This window comes from Phascolarctos cinereus, unplaced genomic scaffold, assembly GCF_003287225.1.
Source record: "Phascolarctos cinereus isolate Bilbo 61053 unplaced genomic scaffold, phaCin_HiC Scaffold_3;HRSCAF=262, whole genome shotgun sequence".
Taxonomy (NCBI): domain Eukaryota; kingdom Metazoa; phylum Chordata; class Mammalia; order Diprotodontia; family Phascolarctidae; genus Phascolarctos; species Phascolarctos cinereus.
In genome coordinates, this window is record NW_027555736.1 from 70,109,519 (window position 1) to 70,127,453 (window position 17,935).

At 39.4% G+C, this 17,935-nt stretch overlaps 1 protein-coding gene across 6 annotated transcripts in view; it reads right to left on the reverse strand.

The window, feature by feature from the left end:
* Window positions 1-17,935, reverse strand: part of TMEM273 (transmembrane protein 273) — a 191,248-nt gene that overhangs the window by 51,318 nt on the left and 121,995 nt on the right. For 5 of the 6 annotated variants that reach the window (XM_020996834.2, XM_020996833.2, XM_020996835.2 and 2 more), the window contains exon 1: window positions 1,873-1,975. In XM_020996834.2, coding sequence (XP_020852493.1) covers window positions 1,873-1,915 — 43 coding nt within the window. In that variant the 5' untranslated portion in view covers window positions 1,916-1,975. Of the gene's footprint in view, window positions 1-1,034; window positions 1,112-1,872; window positions 1,976-17,935 lie in introns of those variants that run through there. The other variant, XM_020996831.2, reaches the window with a different exon arrangement.

Genomic DNA, 17,935 nt, shown 5'->3' on the forward strand with positions numbered 1-17,935 from the left:
CGGTGAAGTTTGATCAGACGCTTTCCAAGGCAGAACTACAATACTTTTGGAACAAAGAGCAGCATCACCAACTAGGGCAAACTTGTGCCCAGAAATCAACTTTATAATTTATGATGTGAAAATAACATCAAAAGTTATTAAGAAAAATTCAGTTGAATGGGGGGGGGGTTGGGTGGGAATGGTTATTATAGTGGTTTAGTCAATGAATTCTAAGAGTTGGAAGGCATCTCAGAGGTCATTTCATCCAGCCCATGGGATTTCAGTTCCTGTTTGCTTTCTGCACAAGCAGATCAGCTTCAGAAAGTCTCCCTCCCACACAGCGTCCAGGACAGAAAGTAGAAACGAGATTATGACTTATACCATATAGTGAGTTTTCATGTTCACAAAGAAGTTGCAAAAGAGATGATACGTTATTGTTGTTGTTTATTGTTTCTGGAAAGAAAGAGGAGGAAAGTAAAGCCTTAGGCAGGGGATAGTAAGGGTCAGGATCAGTTAAGGATTTCTTTATGGAACAGAGGAGGGGAACAAACAAGATGCCACCTGCTCTCCTCACACCTGACAGGAACCCATATCTTCTCTTCTCTGGTCCTGAGGCCTAGAGAAGTAATGTGACTTATCTAAGGTCACACAGCCAGCAAGAGGTAGTATAAGGATTTGAACCAGGCAGGCACTGACAGAATCTTAGAACCAAAGCTGTAACTAAGATAAGGTGATCAGGCCTTGGTCCTAGGGTGCTGGTACTGGGTAAGAAGAGATTTCCTCCCCCTACTTTCTTACCCAGTACTGAGATAGCACCCTTCTTCCACAGTATCTTGAGGTACTTGGTGAAATAGAAAGAAGTAGAGCTTTAGTGTGCTGGTGCATGTCTGTAGTCCCCAATACTTAGGAAACTGAGACTGGAGGATTCCTCTAGTTCAAGAATCCTGAGCTTCAGTGGGCTACAGCAATTAGATGTCTACACTAATTCCAAAACCAATATGGTGAGCCCTTGAGAGTGAAAGACCACCATACTGCCTGAGGAGGAGTGAACTTACCCATGTTGGAAGAACAGGGAAGGTTAAAAGCTTGAATGCTAATCAGTGTTTTTTGAGCCTGGATAAGACAGGGAGACCTAGGAAAGGAAGAAACAAACAAACAGAAAGAAAGAGAAAGAAACAAAGATATAAAGGAAGGAAAAAAGGAAGGAAGGAAGGAAAGAAGGAGAAAGAAGGAACTTCTACTTTGTAGGAGTGCATGAGTTAAATTTTTGTACCTTCTAAATATCCTATCCTGGGGCAAAGTCCCAGTCACCCTTCCATGTTAAAACTCTTCCACTGGGTCCTTTTCAGACCTAATAATCTATAAATCTATTTTTAAAAAGCCATTCTATTTCAGTAAAACTAGTTTTCCAATTGGTTGGTACATACTCCATCAGAAAGGAGAAACTGCTCATGAAAAAGAAGCCTCTGGGTAACTAAGGGCATTGCACAGCTCCCTAAAGCTCCTAAGTGTGAAACAGAACCTCATAACAACCTTGGCTTCTTTATTTGGCAGCTCAGGTTTAAATTAGAAGAAAAAACAGAATATTATTAATACATATGCATATCAATCCAGAGCTTCAGAAGTCATAAATGAGGACAGACATCCAACTTTCCCTTCACCCCTGTGAAGAGTCACATACCCTCCATACTCACCTACCTTCTCTTCATCAAGTTAACACAGCCATACCTCAGTCAAGTCACACCAAGAGCCTTTCTCTGTAAATAGCAGGAAACTGGACTGATGTAGAATTCAAAGCAAAACTGCAAAAATCAGGTGGACTTCTGGAAAACTTAACCTGCTGCAGAGGGGGCGGGTGAGACTGCTGCTGATGCTGCTTCTGCAGATACTTACTTAAGAAAAGAAGAATCTTCAGGATCCTAGAACCAAAGGCCATCCCGGCTGCCCAGCTGGGCTGGACGGCTCACCCACAGCAACTTAGCTAATGCATGATTGCATGAACTGTCATCAAAAGGAGCTGGGGCCAAACCACAACCACGTGATGGGGGACGGAAACAAACAGCAGCCATATCCTGGGAGGGAGACGCTCGGGCTCTTTAGGCTCCCCTATTCATAATTTGTAGCCCTTTCCAAGGAAGGGATTATGAACATCACAACCTTGCTCTCCTAGAATCTGGGATGATAGATGCTATTTTTTTAATGACTTCCAGCCTTGACATCAATAGATGAAACATAGAACCTATTAGGTGACATGGGAAATAGACCACTGGAACTTGGGGTCAGGAGTACCTGAGTTTGAATCCTGCCCCCCTTCCTGGACACTTGCTAGCTGAGTGATCCTACATAAGTCACTTAACTTCCCTCAGCCTCAGTTTCCTTATCCGTAAAATGGGGACAATAACAGCACCTGCCTTTTCAGGGTTGTTGTGAGGATCAAATAAAATGACGTGTTTTGTAAACTTTAAAGTGCTATACAAAAGCTAGCTACTATTATTACATACTATATCAAACATGCAGAAAATAGTGAGGAATGTAAATACTATCAATATATAGACAATGGGGGGTAGCAGTGACTACTCCAACCAGCTCTACAGGAGGAATTGTTGTTGAGATAAATGAGATAATAATAACTCATGTTTCTATAAATGCTTTCCTCTCTGAAGCTTAGACAAGGCAAATGACTTGCTCGTGGGTCATACAGGTAATAGGTATCAGAGATAGGATTTGAACCTAAGTCTCCTGATTCTAAGTCTTTTATGGGCTCCACCACAATTCACTACCTCATTCAGATAACACAGATTTGAAAGAAAATAACTTTATGATCTTAGAAGGAATGACATTCTATACATGCAAAGAATTGTATGACTCAGTTCTAGCCTCCATTTTCTCCTGAGAGCTCAGTGTGTTCCATCAAGTTACCCATCCATCCATGAAGGGCCTATCTATATCAATGCCTTCAGCACTGACATGGGACCAAAATGCTATTGCTCACGGTGTTACATGGGAGAAATTCTTTCAACAGTTTTAAAAAGCTCTGAAACTGGCGCATGGGGAGGAATTCCACTTGCCACTTTTCATTTAGTAGTGTAAACTTTGCCTAGGATCTTTTCTGAGTACAAGGAAAACTTTCCATAAAAGGAGCTCCAAAGTCCCTGTCAGCTCCCATATTCCACACTTTATAACTTTGTGGTTCTTCTGAACTCAGTCAGAGTTGGGAAAATCATTGGCCAGGATGGGATCCCAGTATCATATGCTCCTGCTTTCTCTTACAACACATTTTCTCTTTTCCTCCATTTCCATTTTAGTCATTTCCTCCTCTAGCTCTTTTTTACAGATGAGGAATTGACTTGCCCAGGGTCAGACAGCTAGTGAGAATCTGAGGCTAGATTTGAACTCATGAAAATGAGACTTCCTGATTCAAAGTCCAGTACTCTATCCACTGCACCATCTAGCTTCTCAATAGAGAAGCCTGGAGATGAAAATTAAGCTTTTTAAAAAAATGTACATCATCTTCCATGATCCTCCTAATAATCTTGTCAAGCAGAGCCTTCATGTATTATTAGTTATTTTCATTTTACAGATGAAGAAACTAAGGCTCAGAATGACTCAATAACTTGATATTGTCACACAGCTAGTATCAGAGACTGAATCTGAACCCAAGTCTTTCTGACTTCTAAGCCACCATTCTATCCACAATATGCCCTCCTACTTCCTATTCTACTCTATCCATTCTCTGTCCTTTGTTATTGTCCAGGCATTTCAGCTGTATCTGACTCTTTGTGACCCCATTTGGGGTTTTCTTGGCAAAGACTCTGGAGTAGTCTGTCATTTCCTTCTCCAGCTCATTTTACAAATGAGGAAACTGAGGCAAACAAAGTTAAGTAACCTGCCCAGGGTCACATAGCTATTAAGTGTCTGAGGCCAGATTTAAACTCAGATCTTCCTGATTCCAGGCCTGGAACTATATCTACTGTGCCACCTACTAATTAGTGGACTGTCTTAGCAAATCTCTCTAGCGGTACGGTTTAGAATAGTTCAAGTACATAGTCAGAAAGTTTTATGTAATATAAACTTTTTTCCCAGAAGTTCTTAAGTAATTAGAGAAGATGAATTATTTGGTATTAGATTTTATAAACTGATGCCATAAATTGTCTAGGAGCTTATACTACTAGCCATTAATTTCTTTTTGTATTTCAAAATGTCCTTTCTATCTACTTTGATCTAAACAAAGGATAGTATATGCAGTAATTCAGATGGGACTTTTCAGGGGAAACCGCAGAGGGTGGAATATTCCTGTGATGAGTCTGAATTTAAGTGTACAAATACACATCTCAAGAAGATAATTATTTGTCCTCTAAGTACTGAAATTAGTGTATGGTGCCTCAAAATGTCATGTGGTCTGGACAAGTTGTAAGATCAAAGTCTTCACTTGCGAAAAATAACAGGAAAAAAAAGGTGGCCATCATCAACATCATCATCAAAAATTTAGTAAGCATATGGTTCTACGATAAATAATATTTAAATCAAATTTTAAAAGTATAGTCTCTTCTTTAGAAACTTACAGAATAAGAAAACATTTAAAGCATTTGTGCATCCATCAAATATTAAGTACCTACTATGAGCAGAGCTCTGTGCTAGGCACTGAGATTTTTTTTTTAAAGTTTAGATTATGTATAAATTTTCATAGAGATTGTAGTCTAGAAGGGGATTAATACATGAGGGGTATACATGTTTAGGAGGACTAGGACCTCTGCTGCGAAGGCTTGCTGAGCCCATTTAAGGGCTGCTCACCCACCTTTGGTGTCTTTCTGATTCATCCAACTCTTACCTGTGGTTCCAAAAAGCTGTAACATGTGCAGAGGCCACACAACAGTAAAACTGTCATGGCAGGTTGAGGGTAACTGACAGGCCTCTAACCCATCAGTGAGTTAGACAGATGTCTACCCCATGCATGTGAAGATTTCCTCCAGCAGAATAGTCAGACGAGAACAATTTGTTCCAACTGACGTGAAGGTGGCTGAAACTGGCACTGTGGAATGTTTAGAGCTTGGTCAGACATCAAAGATGCGAAGGTCATCTATTGTGTCCCGGTCCATGGCCCTCATCCTAACTTTTGTTTTGCCACTGAACTTCACTGACTGTGGAGGAGAGAATGAGGCTGATGACTTTGTGCACCTCCGTCTTATTTAAGTCCAATTCACCTACTGCTGAAGACATCATCCCATGATGTTATTGGTCTTTTAAACCAAAGGACAAACAACAAGATGTGAAAATAGATGACAATAACATTCATGATACAATGAAGTCATCAGAAAATTGCAAAACAAAGTGCTGTGAGATACGAGGGAAGAAAGTATTATTGATTTGGGGGTGGAAGGATCTAAGAAAGCTCCATTTCCAGCAAGCATGTATTAAGCACTTTCTATGTGCCAGAGACTGTGCCAAGTGCTAAGACTATAAATACTAATGGTGAAACCATTCATCCCTCTAGCAGTCTTAGGATGTTAAATCTTACAAAGGAAGCAGTTCTGGGGGTGTCTCCTTATTCCCTTGGTATTGATCCTTAATGAAGGAGACTTAGAACCCCATTCTCCTAGAAGCTAGGGATATAGGAATCTAGGCACTCTGAAGTTCAAAAATGAGGTTAGAGCTAGATACAGAGATTTAGGCATCGTTGGAAAAGAAGAGGTCGCTGATGCTGTGGGACTGAGTGAGACTAGCATGGGGGAGAATATTGAAAAAGAAAAGGAACAAGTATTCACCTCTGGGAAAGTACACATTTAAACAACTTTGAACGTTGAAAAAATGTCAAAGGTGAGTAAAATCAAAGGAATTCTACTTTGTAGGGTGTTGAGTGAGAAAGATATATTCAGACACCATGAAGATAGATCGAATGGTGGGTGGATTTAAAATTCTTTGTTGTCAACAAGCATTGGTGAATTTCTGCAGTCTAGCAACTACATGGAGGTCAAAGAGATGGAAGATTGGAGGCAATGAAGTCTTAGATAACATTGCCTAGAACTGTGAAATGTAGCCCATGAATAAATACATTTTGTAAAGGGATGTAGAGAAAAAACAGTTCACCTTTTTTAATCACTGATTCTATGTCATATATAACCAAAAAAATCAAACCTCAGTGTACCCTGGAATCTCATATTTCGTCAAAAGTACCATAACATAGGGGGACACAAATGAGGTAAATTTAGGGTTGAAGAAAACTCACTTGGAGAAAACAAATGTCCTCCCCAAAGGACTTTCACTCTATATTGAAACCAAAAATAATTCATCTGAATGTCTTGCACATAGAGGATGGTTCTGGCCTGTAAGACTCCAAGCACTTTACCGATATTAATGAGGTCTCCTGACACTGTTGGGAGGGAGCAAATCTGTGCCCAACACACAGTGGGTTAGTGGAAAGAAAAAAGCTAAATGTGAGCAGGAGTCCTGAAAGCCAGGGTCTTCTTTTACCAATGGGCCAAACTCTTTCACCCCCAAACTTGTCATTACAACCTCAATGAAATTCACCCCAAAATCTCGCCTCCCTCAGTGATGGCCAGCTTGCAAATCAATCAATCAGTCTAGAAAGAAACAGTTACTTGTTGAGTCCTTGTGGTCATAGAAAGCGGCCTTTTCCAGTCTATAAGCATTTTACAAGTCAAGGGCTTCACTGCAAATATGAAATAGTTCTCTCCAGAGGACTATGGGAAGATGAGAGGGCAAAGCAGAAGGCCCAATATCTAGGCTGTAACCCTGATTTGTGGGTGATCTGAGGGGAAGAATATGTATCCTGATTCTTCATCATCTTCCTTTCTCAGTTTTGCTCTGTGGCCCCAGTTTATTTCTAGGGCCTGTGAATAAAGACTGCACAGGAAACAAGTCAGCTCCACTACAGTCTATCTCTGGGCCATCTAGGCAAAGCAAGGAAATGGTAAACCACTTCAGTATCTATACCAAGAAAATCTCAAATAGGGTCACAAAGAGTCAGATATGCATGAAATGAATGGACCCCGAAAACATGATGCCATATATCCATCTAACAATATAAGGGTACTAAATGTGGAAAATAAAACAGTTGTCAAGGTATTAGCTTATTCCCTGGGACATTGGCCCTTCTCTGGGGGAGCCTCAGAGCCACACTCTCACATAGTCTGGGGCCTCTGATCTTTTCAGAACACACAAGATCCTCCTCAGAACAACTTCAGAAAATTTCAGGAAATCCCGAGACAGGCTAACCAAATTTACCCATGAGTTGAGAAAGAGTGAGGAATCTAAAACACTAGAGATGGAAAATTTTTCAGCTCACATGTTCCTTAAAATCCTAGCTAAAATCCCACCATGTGCAAGAAACTTTTCCTAATCCCTCTTAAATCTAGTGTCTTCTCCTATTATTTCCTGTTTATCCTGTATATAATTTGCTTATACTTAAGTTGTTTGTATGTTGTCTCCTCCATTAGACTGTGAGCTACACAGGGTCATGCAGGGACTATCTTTTGTCTTTCTTTGTATCCCCAAGGCTTAGCACAGTGCCTGACACAGAGTAAGATGTCATTAGTGTTAGAGGTGTGTCTGATACTTAGCCATAATTCCTGAATGGGCATCACCTCAGACAACTGCGACCTGTTATAAAGACCTTAGCTTAAAAAGGCCAAGGTCTCCCACTGCATCCTGGGCCATCTCCTGTCATCCTGATCGATATCTTGCCACTGGACCCAGATGGCTCCAGAGGAGAGAGTAAGGCTCGTTACTTTGCACAGCCCTCCCTCACTTAAATCTGGTTCACTCGCATGTTATGGCATCACCTCCCTGACGTCGTGGTCTTCTTTGAGAATGAAAGACAAACAAACAACAACATAAGTGTACATAATGCACTCAGCTTAGTTGTCTTCAATTGTGTGTGGGGGAGAGTGGACACATCGGAGAACAGCTGATGAGAAAATGCCTCAGTTGTGTTGTCTCAGTTGTTATTTTGTTTGTGTGTTTGTGTTTTCTTAGTTCCAGTGTAGATGACAGCCAAATAAGCTGATACAATATTCTGAAAGGGTGCCCCTGCATGCAAGGCATGGTTTTCCTTGGCCCATAGGCATTTTGTTTATTTGACGTATGCCAATAGGCCAACATAGATATCATGGCAGTTGTCCATTGCTGACACAACAGTTGTAGACCATTTGTGCAAGGATTTTGAGAGTGAAAGAGAAAAGATGTTGGACAGTGGCTAGAAGGAATGGCAAGGCATAGGGAAGACATATGTTTTAAGATGGAAGGGAAAGTATTATAATAGGGAAATCAAGCAATTTCATCCATGTGTGTACTGCTCTCATCAATGATGATCACAACCCCTCTACAATATGGTCTATGGTCCTCAAAATTTCATTGCCCAGAAGGCAATATAGCATAGTTGGTGAGCATTTCTGACTTTAGAAATAAGGTGGTCTACAGAAAACAGATTTGTATATACACCTCAAAGTGTACATAGAAAATTTTACCCTTGGTGCAATATTAACCTTGAACCTCAGTAGTAACTAAAAGTCTCTGTTGTATAGGGAACAACACTGAAGTAGGAGGCTTGAGTTCTAGTTATACTAGTTAACTAGAAAATCTGGGGCAAGTCACTTAACCATTCTAGGTCTCACTGCCCTCATCTGTAAAATTAATATTCTGGATGGGATGATCACAAAGGTCTCTATGTGTATGTCTATATGTATATACATCATACATACATGTGTATATGTGCATATAAATGAAATATATGCTCACATATATGTATATACACACATTTGTATACATATATAATACGTATACATATATAGCATAGATTTTATATATGCACATATATACATATACACACAGATGTTTGGGATCTATATCTGATCCAGGGGTAATATGGCATTACTAAATTGGCTTAAATATGGTCATGTATGTGTATGTGCCCATATATAAGCATACATATATACACATATGTACATAATTCTACTTTATGCAAGTCATTAAGATACTAATGCAAATTTCAATATGAAGGCAATCAATGTGTAAGATAATGAAACCACTGAAAGCCCAAAGTGACCTCAATTCTCATTTTTTTTCCCAAGTGGCACAGGGAGGGAGGGGTGAGTAGTTTGCTACCCATTGTCATGATTTAGGAGGAAGCAGTCAACCTAATCCACAGCCATCCAGAGCAAAAGACCTTAACACAGATGAAATTGGCCAAGGTGCTCCTAAAAAAAGCTTACTCTAAAACTAGGCCAGAGTAAGTACAGTAGTATCAGAGTAAACTCCAGAAACAGTTATTGTGAAAAGTCTTAGGTATAGTTCAGAAGTACAGTCTTAGGCTGGGTCATCCAGTATCCTGGTTACAAATCAACATTCCCTCATTCGGTAGTTGCATGATCTTCAGGAAGTTACTAGCTAGTCTGTGCTGTTCTTATCTTTTTTTTTTTTTAAGGAGAAGTTCCTCTTTAACACACTTATCTCCCAAGGGTTATGAAAGATAAAGTTTAGTCATTTCAAAACACTTGTTTTTAACCCCAAAAGCAAAGTGTCTACAAGCCATTTTTATGCAACTCAAAATCAGCTGGAAGGTTGGTACTTATTATAGGGAATTCTGACCATAGGGCTGGTGACTAGTATGAAATTTCAAGGCCTCAAAGTCTCTCCTTTTTCTCTATTACCTCTATACCTAAAGTTAAAAAAAAAGATTTTGTATTAAAATTATCTGTGATTAGTATATCAAAGTAGCCTAACTGCAATTTTATCTATAACAGTCAACCTAGTATAATAAGTAACTCTTAATCTGTCTTCACATTTTTAAAGTACTAAGTATAGTCTTTGTATCCTCAGAAAGAGGAGATAGAGAAAGATAATAGGGATTAACTACAGACACAGCCATCCCCCCAAGCTCTAGCCTTCCTCCCCACAAAACCTGGACCCAGCATTGTGAATGAGAAACAGAAGGGATTGTTTTCTGCTTTCTTCCTCACCTTCCAGTGAAAAGGGAGCTTCAGCAAGGAAGTGCCAGGAAGGCAGGCAGTAGGAGGGGAGAAATGCAGTGGCTTTGTGAGAATCTGTATATTGGGTAATCAGCCCTTGGGAAATGAAGTACTGGCTGGAACAGAAACTGCTAATGTTATAGCCTGAGATAACACAACCTCTCTCTTTCCAGAAGCAAAATTGCTGGACTGATGGGTTATGCTTTGCAAACTTTAAAGTACTATATAAATATCAACTTTTGTTAATATCTATGTATCTATCTTTCCCCCTCTGACACATACTGACTGTGGGACCCTGGGCAAGCTAGTTCGACTCTCCTGTGTGTGTGTGTTTATAAAATATATGTGTGGAGATTATGTGTGTGTGTGTGTGTGTGTGTGTGTATGTATTTATATATGTGTGTGTGTGCGGAGATTATGTGTGTATATATACATATACACATATACAGTATGCATGTGTAGATATATATGTATATACAAGATACATGTATGTTTAAGTAGAGGTTGATGACTGTGCAATTCTGCCTCACTTAAATCCAATTCACATGTTAATTAAGACATCTCCCCATGAAGTTATTGGTCCTCTTCAAAAGTGAAGGACAAGCAAGCACAACCTTCCATGCGCCAGGCACTATCCTAGGAACTAGAGATACAAAGACCTATTCTTTTCAAAAGTTTATGTTCCATGGATAGAATATAATTTCATAGAAGAAGTGATGCACATGAAATCACAAGTGCAACCCCACTCCATAATAATAACTTATTGTTTCTACCTCACAGGGTTGTCATGAAGTTCAGATGAAATAATCTATGTGGCGTGTTTTGTAAATGTTAAAGAATTATATAATTATTGGTTATTGTCATTGTTTCATGGACTTCATCTCATGGACACATTTCATTTATACATGTTCCAATTCAAGTATCTTATGAACTTGGGACTCTTCTGCCCTTGGCAGTGGTCTATATTGGCAGTTTGTCCTTTTCCTCCCCCACCCCAGGAATCCATATGACAAGTCAAGTCAACAAGCATTTATTAAATGCTTATGTGCCAGGCACTATGCTAAGTGCTAGGGATATAAATACAAGCAGAAAAAAACAGATTCCTGCTGTCAAGGAACTTATATTCTAGTAAAGAAAGATAGTATATACATGGGAATCTGAAAAAGCTAAGAGTAAATCAAGAAATTAGGGGAAAGAAGGAAGGAAGGAAGGAAGGAAGGAAGGAAGGAAGGAAGGAAGGAAGGAAGGAAGGAAGGAAGGAAGGAAGGAAGGGAGGGAGGGAGGGAGGAAGGAAGGAAGGAAGGAAGGAAAAAATAACCCTTTCATAGAACAGAGTCATATAGAGAAGGCATAGCTAAAGAAAGGTCTGGGATAGGGCCATGCCTTTTCCTGGACCATTCCTGGACTATAGTATGCCTTGACGTTCTTGATATCCTTTTCCCTTGACAGAGAGCCAGCCCTCTCTGCTTTTATAGCCTTTTTTATTACTCTCACCAGATTCTAGCTTCTGGCACTGGATACTTCTTACAGTATGCTAGTTCTCAGCCCATTTAAAGAATCTCAACCGTAGAAGGAACTCCAAATTCCAGAGGCCATCTATTCCAACCCATACTTAAAATGAAATCCTCTCTATGAGGCCCCCACCAAGTGGTCATACAGCTTCTACTTGAGGTAGTCCAGTGAAGAGCTCACTACCTTAAAATAAGCCAACATATTATCATTTTTGGTTGCCCCAACGAACAGAAAATTGTTGTCTTATATGAAGGCTCTCAGCATCATTCACCTATTTCTCCTTGTGCCGCCAGGTTTTGCTGTTCATTCTGTCAGTACCACTGATCAGAGGCCAGGCAGAAGAAGTCTAACCTCCCTCTCAAATGTTAGCTCTACAAATTCTTGAAGATAGCTATCATAACAATCTTAAGCCCTATTTGTCTGGCCCAGACACTGTGCCCTAAGTAACCGATTAGGCTGCATGGTGTTAATGATTTAAAAGACATTTATAGCCCTTAGTCATCGGGCCTCTGGAATGGGGAAAAGCTGAATGCATGAGGCCCTCTGCTTATATAAACTGGTAACAAGAAGAGAGAGTATCTCTTCAGATTTGACGAACCATATATTCCCATGAGGCTATGCTTTGGGGTAGGTGTGTCCTGTTCAGCAAGCACCAGAAGCTTACAGTTAATCCAAGGGTTTTTGCTTAATTATTTGCCTTGTTGATTCATTCTGTCCAGATGGTGAACTGGATTTTGAAGCCAGTCTATACCTGGCCCAAGATAATAAGCAAACCCTCCCCATCACTAACCCCCCCCAAATCCTTTCTTCTTCAGGCTAAGTTCTCATCTAACTCTTCAACACCTCCCCCATCCTAGTCACCCCACTCTGATCGATTCAGTTTGTCAATGTTCCTCCTCAAACTTAGCCACACTTCATCTTAAATGGAGCTACCAACTATGGTCCAAAGTTTGATTATATCAAGATCATTTTGAATTAATTTCTTTTGTGGTTAGTTACCTCTCCTTTCTTCATCATATGTGAACACTCAGAACACTCAGTACTTAACACAGCCTGGCACATAGTAGGCACTTAGTAAATGTTTATTGACTTACTTTTATATAGCACTTTTTTTTTTTGGTCTACAAAGTACTATCCTCACAATACTATCAGGTAGACACTGAAAGTATTATGATCTCATCTTGCAGATGAGAAAACTGAGGCTCAGAGAAGCTGAAGAATTTATCCAGGGTCATGTAGCTGGTGTCAATCAGTCAACAAGTATTTAAGTGCCTACTACATAGCAGGCACTGTGGTGGGACTGAGGATCCAAAAATAAAGAATGAAACAGCTCTTACTCACAGAGAGCTTGTATTCTAATGATGGAGACAAGTATGTATTATATTTATATATTATGCTATATATGTATATATTATATATAAAGTATAACTATAAAATTAATAAATAGAAACATAGGTGTATAGATGTATATACACACATATGTATATTACATGTGTGTATATATATTTTAGTAATTAAATATAAGAGTTGTTTGGGAGGTCACTAGCAGTGAAGAAGATCAGGAAAGGTTTCATGCAGAAGATGATGGTATTGTTTTGTTGTTGTTATTATTACTGAGTCATTTTAGTTATGTCCAACTCTTCATGATCCCATTTGAAGTCTTCTTGGCAAGGACACTAGAATGATTTGCCATTTCTTCCTCCAACTCATTTTACAGAGGAGGAAACTGAGGCAAACTGGGTTAAGTGACTTGCCTAAGGTCACATATCTAATAAGTATCTGAGACCAGATTTGAACTCATGAAGATGAGTCTTCCTGATTCTAGGTCTGGCACTCTATACACTATGGCTCCACCTAGCTGCCCCAATAGCACTTGAACTACATTTTAAAAGACTATATGACAATGGAGGTAAGGAGAGAGTGTATTGCAGGCATACAGGACTTCTAGTGCAAAGACACTGAGACAGCAGCTGGAATGCCATGTGTGAGGAATCATTACTCAAATCCAGGTTTCTTGACTGCAAGGCTATAGATGTAATGTGATTCAACTCAATCTCCTATTTTTTTTATGTCACGTCTGGTTTTGGCAAGACTTCTCCAGCTGCAGATGCCCAATATTTTCCCCTTCAATTTCCAAGAGGCAGCCAGTGGAGAGAAGGGCTACTGCCAAAAGCAGTTGTTGGGAAGCCCTACCTAAATGAGAGTCTTTGAAGCCTTTCTTGCTTTGACAGTGACTGTGCAAGAATAGGAGAAGGATTCTGCATAACAACATGTAGTGTTCATATTGAACTTTAAAATTTTCTAAGCACTTTGCCAAATATTTGCCAAACAAATGTATATGATATCATTTGACTCTCATAGTGACTTCACGAAGTGGGATGGGTATTATTACCCCTATTTTATTTTCCATATGAAATCATTACAAAGTCTCTTCACCATCTTGCTTGCTCTCATCCAATTACTCTCACTCTACCTTGTCAGTATCCCTTATAAAATATCACATCCAGAAGAGGACACAAAAATGTCATTATTGGCATTAATAGAAGGCTTACAATTTACAAAATAGTTTATGCATATCCCTACAACAACTCTGTGAAGTAGGTACTATGGGTATTATTTTCCTCATCTTCCAGTTGAGGAAACAGAAGCTCAAAAAGGTTAAGCTGGTATGTGTCAGAGGCAGGATATGGACCTAGGTCATCCAGTCTCTAGATACACAACTCTGCTTTTTAGTGTGAACTGCAGAGTTGCACTTCTGGGAGCCAAGATGGCGGAGTAAAAAGGTAGTCGCTCTCACTCTCCCCTATCAACCTCTGAAAACCCAGAAAATATCACACCAGAAAAAAACCCTGGAACAGCTGAACTGGAAGAAAGATAGGGAGCAGCTGTGCAGCAGCCCAGCAAATGGGTCTCCCAGTGCCTCAACAAAAATAGGGGAAGCAGCACTGCAGGGGGCCCCAGGTAGATAAGCACCCTGCAACATTCATCTGAAAGAGGCTGAAGAAAGCAACCTAAAGTCTTCATAAAGCCCCAGCCTTGCTGATTCCCGCCCAGCACCAGGTAAGCTGTCAGAACCCCAGGAAGAGATCCTGAAGCCCAGGTGGTAGAGCAGGCAAACACCAACACCTGGACCTCCGGGTGCCTCAGTGAGGGCAGGGGAATGGTGGAGGCCGGCTCAGAAAACCACCAGGTGCCTGCACTCTACCACAAGGAATCTCCCAGTGCATTAGCAGAAAAAGAGGGGCACACTGCAGGGGCCCCAGGCAGATAAACACCCTGCAGCACCCATCTAAAAGGAGCTGAAGAAAGCTAAAGGAAAGGAAAAGCAGGCAACCTAGAATTGCCTGAAAGTTCCAGCCTTGCTGATTCCAGCCCAACACGAGGTAAGCTGCCAGAAACCTACAGCCTCCAATTGCCAGCATAAGAGGCCCCAGCACACAAAGCCAGTGACCAAGACCTAGGCTCCCAACACAAGAAGCTTGGGTCAGTGCCCTCTGTTCCCCAGCAGGAGAGCTCAATCTCTTTAAAGGCCAGGGAATAAAGAAACACCATGAGTAAAAAGAAACGTACAATAGATTTATATTATGAGAAGAGTGAAGATCAAGACAGAAATTCTGAAGAGGATAACATTGTCAACAAACCCACATCTGCAACAACAAAAGGGAATACGAACTGGTCTGAAGCCCAAAAAGCCTTCTTAGAAGAGCTCAAGAAGGATTTTAATAGTCAAATGAGAGAGGTAGAAGAGTCCTTCAAAAATACAATTGGCCAATTGGAAAAAAAATACACTGAAGAAAACAAGTCCCTAAAAAACACAATTGGCCAATTGAAGAAGGAAGTACAAAAACTAACAGAAGAAAACAATCTGTTAAAAACTAGAATTGGACAAATGGAAACTAATGTCTCTATGAGAGAGCAAGAATCAGTCAAACAGAAACAAAAAAATGAAAAAATAGATGAAAACGTAAAATACCTCATGGTAAAACAACTGACCTGGAAAATCGATCAGGAGAGACAATTTAAAAATTATTGGACTACCTGAAAATCATGATGAAAAAAAGAGCCTGGACAGTATCTTTCAGGAAATCATAAAAAAACTGCCCTGAAGTCCTAGAACCAGAAGGGAAAATAACCATAGAAAGAATCCACGATCACCACCTGGAAGAGATCCCAAATTGACAACGCCAAGGAATATAATAGCAAAATTCCAAAATTACCAGATGAAAGAGAAGGTGCTGCAAGCAGCCAGAAAGAAACAATTTAAATATCATGGAACCACAGTCAGGATTACACAGGACCTTGCAGCTTCTACATTAAAAGACCGCAGGGCATGGAACATGATATTCCATAAGGCAAAGGAGCTTGGAATGCAGCCAAGGATCAAATTACCCAGCAAAAATGAGCATCATTTTTCAAGGGAGGAGATGGATATTCAACAAAATAGGAGACTTCCAAACTTTCCTGATAAAAAGACCAGAGCTCAAAAAAATTTGATCTTCAAGTACAGGACTCAAGAAGGACATAAAAAGGTAAATGGGACAGAAAGATACAATATGTTGTTAATAAGGGGGGGCTGTTTAAACCCCTACAAGGGAATATGACACTTGCAACCTTGAGAACTGTATTGTTATTACACCATGTTAAAGGAGTATACATAAAGAGGGTGGATATTAGTTGACTTTGATGTAATGATAAAAAAAAATCTAATCAAGTGGGTTAAATGGATCCAAATAAGTGGATCAATCTGATCTTAGAAAATGTACTGAGAAAGGAGGAGGCAGACAAGGGTAAATTACATTACAGGAAAAGACACAAAATCCTATTACAGCAGAGGGAAAGAAGGGAGGGGGAGCATTGTTTGAACCTTACTCTCATCAGATTTGGCTCAAGAAGGGCATAACATAATCAGTTAGGTATAGAAATCTAACTTGCCCTATAGGCAGTAGGAGGGAAAAGGGGAAAGAAAAGGGAGGGGGAAAGAAGGGAGGGAAGAAGCAGTAAGAGTAAAGGGAAGAAAAGGGAAAGGGATAATAAAAGGGGAGGGACTGAAGGAGGCGGTGGTCAAAAGCAAAACACTAGTGAAGGGGGAAAGGAAAAAGGAGAAAAAAAGCATAAATAGGGGAAAAGGATGGAGAAAAAGACACAGATAGTAATCATAACTGTGAATGTGAATGGGATGAACTCTCCCAAAACAGAAATGGATTGCAGAATGGATTAAAAACCATAATCCTACAATATGTTGTTTACAGGAAACACATTTGAAAAAGAGTGACATATACAGGGTAAAGGTAAAAGGCTGGAGCAGAATATATTATGCTTCAGCTGAAGTAAAAAAAGCAGGGGTAGCAATCCTGATCTCAGACAAAGCAAAAGCAAAAATAGATCTAATCAAAAGAGATAAGGAAGGAAACTACATCCTGCTAAAAGGCACCATAGACAATGAAGTAATATCATTACTAAACATATATATGCACCAAATGGTATAGCATCCAATTCTTACAGGAGAAGTTCAGGGAGTTACAAAGAAATAGACAGCAAAAACTATATGTGGGGGACCTGAACCTCCCCCTCTCGCACTAGATAAATCTAACCACAAAATAAACAAGAAAGAAGTTAAGGAGGTGAATAGAACATTAGAAAAGTTAGGTATGATAGACCTCTGGAGAAAACTGAATGGGGATAGAAAGGAATATACTTTTTTCTCGGCAGTACATGGCACATACACAAAAATTGACCATGTACTAGGGCATAAAAACCTCACAATCCAATGCAGAAAGGCAGAAATATTAAATGCATCCTTTTCAGATCATGATGCAATAAAAATTATATGTAATAAAGGGCCATGGAAAGATAGACTAAAAAATAATTGGAAACTAAATAATCTAATCCTAAAAAATGATTGGGTCAAACAACAAATCATAGAAACAATCAATAATTTCATTCAAGAGAATGACAATAATGAGACAACATACCAAAACTTATGGGATGCAGCAAAAGCAGTTCTTAGGGGAAGTTTTATATCTCTAAATGCTTACATAAATAAAATAGAAAAAGAGGAGATTAATGAATTGGGCATACAACTAAAAAAACTAGAAAAAGAACAACTTAAAAATCCTCAACTAAACATTAAATTAGAAATATTGAAAACCAAAGGAAAAATTAATAAAATTGAAATTAAGAAAACTATTGAACTAATAAATAAAACTAAGAGTTTTATGAAAAAACCAATAAAATAGATAAACCTTTGGTTAATTTAATTAAAAAAAAGAAAGAAGAAAACCAAATTACTAGTATCAAGAATGAAAAGGGTGAAGCTACCACCAAGGAAGAGGAAATTAAAACAATAATTAGGAATTATTTTGCCCAACTATATGCCAACAAATTTGACAATCTTAGTGAAATGGATACATATTTACAAAAATATAAATTGCCCAGATTAACGAAGAGGAAGTAAAATACTT